The 6,368-nt window shown below is 49.0% G+C and overlaps 1 protein-coding gene across 2 annotated transcripts; it reads left to right on the forward strand.

The window, feature by feature from the left end:
- The first annotated feature begins 940 nt into the window (after positions 1-940).
- Positions 941-5,039, forward strand: MGC133764 (melanoma antigen family B-like). Of its 2 annotated transcripts, none has more exons than XM_059884474.1 (2): positions 941-1,024; positions 3,275-5,039. In XM_059884474.1, the coding sequence occupies exon 2, from the start codon at positions 3,337-3,339 to the stop codon at positions 4,540-4,542; it is 1,206 nt and encodes a 401-aa protein (XP_059740457.1). In that variant the 5' UTR covers positions 941-1,024; positions 3,275-3,336; the 3' UTR covers positions 4,543-5,039.
- The last annotated feature ends 1,329 nt before the right edge of the window (positions 5,040-6,368 follow it).

Raw genomic sequence — 6,368 nt, forward strand, 5'->3', positions numbered from 1 at the left:
CCTTGATATAGTGGTCACCCAAAGACTAAGAGGAATCTTAGATCAGTAGAAGGAGCAGTCCCAGGCTGTGGTAGATGTAGTGAGGCTGCTAAGCAAGAGGAATCAGAAGGACTCAGATTGCATCCCCACTGTCTATTCTCAGAGGCCCTGATGGACTAGGATCACCTGAATATCATCCTGACTTCCAACTTGGAATTCTCAGGAGACTAGGACTGTGATGTAAGACAAGAAGCTTCATAAAACAGAGAGTGGAGTTACAGGATTCATCATGTGTCAATGTGAGGACCTGAAAGTGGACTCACAGTAGCACACCCTATAAAAGGAGGCCCTGGAAAATCACTGATGCTGTGGTCCCCAGGAAGCTCTGGGCACAGATGTCAGGTTGATTTCTACCTCGAAAGTCTTAGCGAGGTGAGACCTCTGTCTAATATAGTCAGCTGCAGTTTCGCAGAGCAAGGGACCTGAATCCAAAGAGGACCTCACATGCAATGCTGAGTGTTACTGAGGACCCCTGCAGAGGGAGCCACTCATTCAACCTGTGTGATCTTAGGGAGGGCTGAGTCTCCTCTAGCCAGATCAGAACCCAGATCTGTAGATCGGAGTGTCTTGACCATAACCAGACTTAAGGTGAGGACCATCAGTGCTAGTGAGAGGATCTCTCCCCCAACGAAGGAGGCTCACAGAGTGGCAACCCACCTGACAAGCAGAGATGCTCAGAGCAGAGCTGGCCTCCCACCACTAGGGACTTGGGAAGGCGAGGGCGCTGTTTGGGAGCTGGAAGACACGAGTTCATAGGAGCAGGCATCTTGGGCTCCGATACACTGCACAAGGAGGACCCAAGGACGGATGAATATTGAGCTACTTGGGTTTCCGTAGCATACTGCCCCTGCCGTCATCCCTGGGAGATCCCACGTAGGACCTTACGCAGCTCCCTCCACTTCCGCTTTGAAAGCGAGCGGTTCAACCGGTAGCCACGGCAACCGTATGGCAGAGACTTAGTGTCCAGTACTCGTCTGGAACCAAGGTGAGGACCTGAATGTAGCTGAAGGGACTTTCCCAACCCTCCCAGTAATAAAAGTGACCCATCCACATCCCACCCCTGTGATATGGCTCTTATGAGTCCCTCAGAGCTATTGGCCGAATGTGTTTAGAGTGTCGAAAGCTATGGCATTGGTCTGCAGGGGTAGGTCCGGATTCTACCCTCGGAGGAGCTCTAGGACCTAGATGAGGGCCCTGAGGGTTGATGAGCAGACTTCGACACCGCCAAGGGGACCACACTGAACGGCCCCCATGTACTGGGCTCTAGGAGGCCCCGGGTAGAGCTGGCCAACTGTGGTGCCCCCTGGTGTCCACTGGAGGTGGTTTTGGGGAAGTGAGAGCCCTGCTGTAATGGAATAGATCTAGTTCAACAAAAGGGACCTAGTCCACAACAGTATTAATGGCTGTGATGCTGAGTGAGGATGGGGGCTCCTCCCATAAGAAATAGAGTCACAGAAAGTGCCAGTCCTATTTTGAGGGCTGGGAGAATTGGGTGTTTTGACATGACACTTCCTGGGACATCTCAGGGAAGTGAGAGACCAGGTCAGTGGGGGCAGCCTCAGGTTAACAAGGGAGGGTTTCAGGTGTCCTGGTGGATGGTGAGAACCTTGGGGGCTGTGGATGTTCCACACCACGTTATTTGGACCACATCTCCCTGTCGTCATCCCTGGGAGACCTCAAGGATAATGTCGGTCCCCAGTACGGGCTAATGGGGAAGTAAGGGTCTTGGTCTGAATGGAGTGGTCAGCAGAGGGAGAAACCTTAGACCCTGTCATGAGTCAAATGTAGAGCTTGGTTGCTTCTGTGTCCTGGCTATTGAAAATAATTCTGCAGTGAAGACAAGTACAAGTGTCTTTTTCCATTACCGTTTCCTCAGGGAATATGCCCACTAGTGGGATTGTTGGCTCATGTGGTAGTTTTATTCCTAGTTTTTTTAAGCAGAGTTAATTAATTCATAAAGTGGAAAGCCAATATCATATATTAATGCATATGTATGGAATCCAGAAAGATGGTACTGATGAACCTATTTGCAGGGCAGCCTGGAGATGCCGACATAGAGAATAGACTCGTGGACACAGTGGGGGAAGGAGAGGGAGGGGCAGATTGAGAGAGTAACATTGAAAACGTACACATTACCATATGGAAAATAGATAACCAGTGGGAATTAGTTTTATGACCAGGGAGCTCAAAGCCAGTGCTCTGACAGCTTAAGAGGGGTTTGACGTGGGAGGGAGTTTCAAAATGGAGGAGACATAGCTATATCTATGGCTGATTCATATTGATTTGTGGCAGAAACTGGTACACTATTATAAATTAATATTGTAAAAAATAAATTTATTTTCAAAAAGACATATAGGAGAAACCAGAAGCAAAAAAATATTTTAGCCCTTGAATTGGGATCTTGTGAGGGTCCACAGGGATATCAACCTGCCTGCACCAGATTTTGTTCTCAGGAGACCGTGTTTGGTGAGATAAGGTCATCTTCACTTCCTGATTTTGGAACACGGAGTCATTGGCTTTTACTATCAAGCAGTCTTTACTTCAGGAGAAAGTTGAGCTTCTCTACCAGGAGCCCAATTGAGGAACCTGAGTGAGGACTCAGTGCATCCATCCCACCCTCGGATTTCAGCCCAGGAAATCTCAGGGAAGGGCTGTGAGGCTGAGCACCTTCTTTGTTGTTTTATACGAAGTCTACAGGAGGGGAAATGTCTAGTCTGAAGGTGCAGACACCAGTCTGCAAATGGATAATGGTGCCCAACGTTTTAAGGAGCCAAGGTAAGGACCCTGAATGATGATCCCAGTGAACTCAGGATAGAAAAGACCCTAATGAGCTCTCAGCACTGGATATCTATCTCCTGGCAGGGAGGTCGACTGAGGCATCCCTTCCCTTACCTCTGGATCATGGGGAGGTCTAAAGTGTCTACATCAGAGTAGCAGAGGGAAGGGTGCCAAGGCTCCACCAGGACTTGACGTGATAATACTGAAGTAGAACTTAGAAAACCCCAGTGCTGGCACCTGAGTAAATCCAAAGCAGGGCTGAGAGGACGCAGAGAAAAAGTTAGGCCACTATTCTTCCTCTGGGATTCTCAGGGGCCAGGCTGAGCAGGAAAACAGGAGCCTTGTGGGTTCCTAGAGCAGTGTGCTCAAGGACACCTGCAGAGGCGGCCTTTGATTAAGCCAAGGTAGAGTCTCCCTGTTTTAAGGTGCTCATGTCACCTCATTCTCCATCCTCCAGGTGCCCCCAATCACCTGTCTCTTGGCCCAGACTCCTGCCTGCGGTCCCTGCCCACAGCCATCATGCCCCGTGGGCAGAACAGTAAGCACCGTGCTCGTGAGAAACGTCGCCAGACCCAAACTGAGACCCAGGGTCTTCATGATCAGGCTACCACCTCTGGGGGAGAAGAGACCACCTCCTCCTCCCTTCCTGATTCAGAGAGTGCTCCCTCAAGCTCGTCTGCTGCTGGCACCCCGAAGGGGCCTCAGGGAGCCCACGGCACCACCAGTGCTGCTGCAGGTGCTATACGCAAAAGATCTGGTGGTGGTGGCGCAGCACGCTCGAGATCTGGAGTAGGTGCCGAGGGCCAAGTTCAGGAAGGTGAAAATTCCTCCCAGGCCTCAGCTGCTGCTGTGAGCTCTCACACAGATATTCTGACCAGGAAGGCAGAGCTATTGGTGCCGTACATGCTGTATAAGTATAAGATGAGGGAGCTCATTAAGAGGTCCGAAATTTTGAAGGAAATCAATAGAAGGTACAAGGAACAATACCCTGAGATCCTTAGAAGGGCCTCCGAGCACATGGAGATGGTGTTTGGCCTGGTGCTGAAGGAAGTCAGGCCCAACGGTCACTGCTATATCCTGGTGAGCAACCTAGATCTCAGCGACAGTGAGTCTATGAGAAGTGACTTGGGGCTGCCGAAGAATGGTCTTCTGATGCCTCTGCTGGGTGTCATCTACCTGAATGGCAACCACGCCCCTGAGGAGAAGATCTGGAAGTTCCTGAATATGCTGGGCATCTATGATGGAAGAAGTCACTTCATCTTTGGAGAGCCCAGGAAGCTCATCACAGAAGATCTGGTGCGGGATGAGTACCTGGAGTACCGCCAGGTGCCCGGCAGCGATCCCCCTCGCTATGAGTTCCTCTGGGGTCCTAAAGCGCTCACAGAAACGAGCAAGATGAAAGTCCTGCAGTTTTTGGCCAAGGTCAAGGATTCAGTCCATCCTGCCTTCCTGCTGCAATATGAGGAGGCTTGGAGAGAGGAAGTAGAGACCACCGGAGCCAGAAGTGAAGCCAGGGCTGGCACTTCTGCCTCAACCAGGCCTGGCACTGCCGCCTCAGCCGCTGCTGGCCCTTCTGCTTTGGCCAGGCCTGGCACTGCTGCCTCAGCCGCTGCTTGCTCTTCTGCCTCAACCAGGCCTGGCACTGCTGCCTCAACCAGTGCTGGCCCTTCTGCTTTGGCCACTGCACGCCCCAGGGCCACATCCAGCCGCTCATCTCGCCCCTAGTGTGATCTGAAGCCCGTTGTTCACTTTGTGGCTGGACTAGCCGGTCAACCTGTGTTCCTGGTATGCATCAATAACTTGTTGACTTTATTTCCCCCAATTTTCAGTTATTAAAATTTTTCAACAGAAAAGTCATTTAGATTCATGATATAAGTATATGAATAATATGGGTCACACACACTTTGCTGTTTGTCAAATTTAGGAGTAAGAATTTTGTGTTCTCAAATAAATATTGTAAATCCTCACATCACTTTTGTGATCCAGGATGAGAATAACATCACTTTAGGATGAGACTGTCCTTAGAGATGTGAAAGACGCCATGCTAATAGAGGCTCAGAACATTGATACATTGTTAGGGAGATAGCTGAAATTTCTTCAGTTTTTGGATGGCTTTACTCTATGTTTAGTCTCCCTTTTTGTAAATGTAAAAGACACATACTTGCCTCTGCTTATGGTTTATGGTTTTCAAGAATGTTTGAGATATAAATTATAGCAAATGATTTATTCATGGCTCTTCTTTTACACAAATATTGAGAATCTGCTCTTAAGAAGTCTTCATGCTTGTACTGGTGATGTTTAGTCAAAAAAAGTCCTAACCTCTGTCCACTCATTATAGTTTCTCAGAGATGCTGTCATTCTATGGAAGAGGCTGAGATACTCTCTACTTCAGGAAGAACAAGAAAGAAGCGGGTAAAGAGGGCTTGGAGAGAACATATTACTTTGGTTTCATTCCTAAGCGGAATTTTGGCTGATTTCGAAGGTTGGGTCTTTTTTTTTCCCCCACTTGGAACACTGCATAGTTTCTGACATCTCATATATTGAAAAAAAATCCAGCTGATGTAGCATCTGAGGTCAAGATAATCATAGTAATAACTGCTATTGCTCCTAATGTCTCAATAGAGACAGACGCCGTGACATAAGCTTTCCATAAATACTTATATACCACCAATCTGACACGAAAAGGCTTATCAAACTTACTTCACAGGGGAGAGCCCAAGACTCATAGAGTTTGGTCTTATGCTGAAATACATAAGGCTGGTAAATGACAACTGGCAATAGACTCCTGCTCTACACTACTTTACCCACTCCAGTGTTCTTGCCTGGAGAATCCTAGGGACGGGGAAGCCTTGTGGACTCCCGTCTATGGGGTCGCACAGAGTCGGACACAACTGAAGCAACTTAGCAGCAGCAGCAGGCTTAGCCTATTAGCCTTAGCATAGCCTCACTTATTCTTTAGGCTTCTCAGAGACTTAAGAAACTTGGTCTCAGCGCAGAGTTCTGAGGTTGGTAAAGAGAATCAATCTTGCAGAAATGGTGATTATCCTGAATGAGGGTGATGGAAAGACCCATCCAGAACAGAAGGATCCTGTTAAGACCCGTCCTCATTGGCAAGCCCATGAAGTCCAGAACTATCTGGGCTGCTGTGGTTAACACTCTCAACTCAGGTCCTGGGGAGGCGGGGACATTGGGAATCTGCAGAGAATAGAGCCCCAGGAAGGGTGCAGAGTCAAAGTGAGGACCCAGAGTGTGGACATGAAGCCCCTCAATCCACAGCCGACAGGGCTACACTTAGTCCCTCCTCTCCAGTTAGCCCTGGGAGGCATAGGGAAGTGCTGGCCAGCTCAAGGGCCCCGTGACTTCTGCCTGGAGGGTTTCAAGAAGATGACCTTGGTTTATAGGCTGGCTCTTCATCAGAGAGTGGAAATCCCAGGCATGACATGTGTACAGTCCCGTATGAAGAGTGTGGCAACCAACTACCCCATTACAGATAAATCCTTAGAAAGTCCTGCAAATGTAATGGGCCCTGGGAGGGAACAGGCAGGGCTTTC

The sequence above is a fragment of the Bos taurus genome, unplaced genomic scaffold, assembly GCF_002263795.3.
Source record: "Bos taurus isolate L1 Dominette 01449 registration number 42190680 breed Hereford unplaced genomic scaffold, ARS-UCD2.0 Leftover_ScbfJmS_2420, whole genome shotgun sequence".
NCBI lineage: Eukaryota > Metazoa > Chordata > Mammalia > Artiodactyla > Bovidae > Bos > Bos taurus.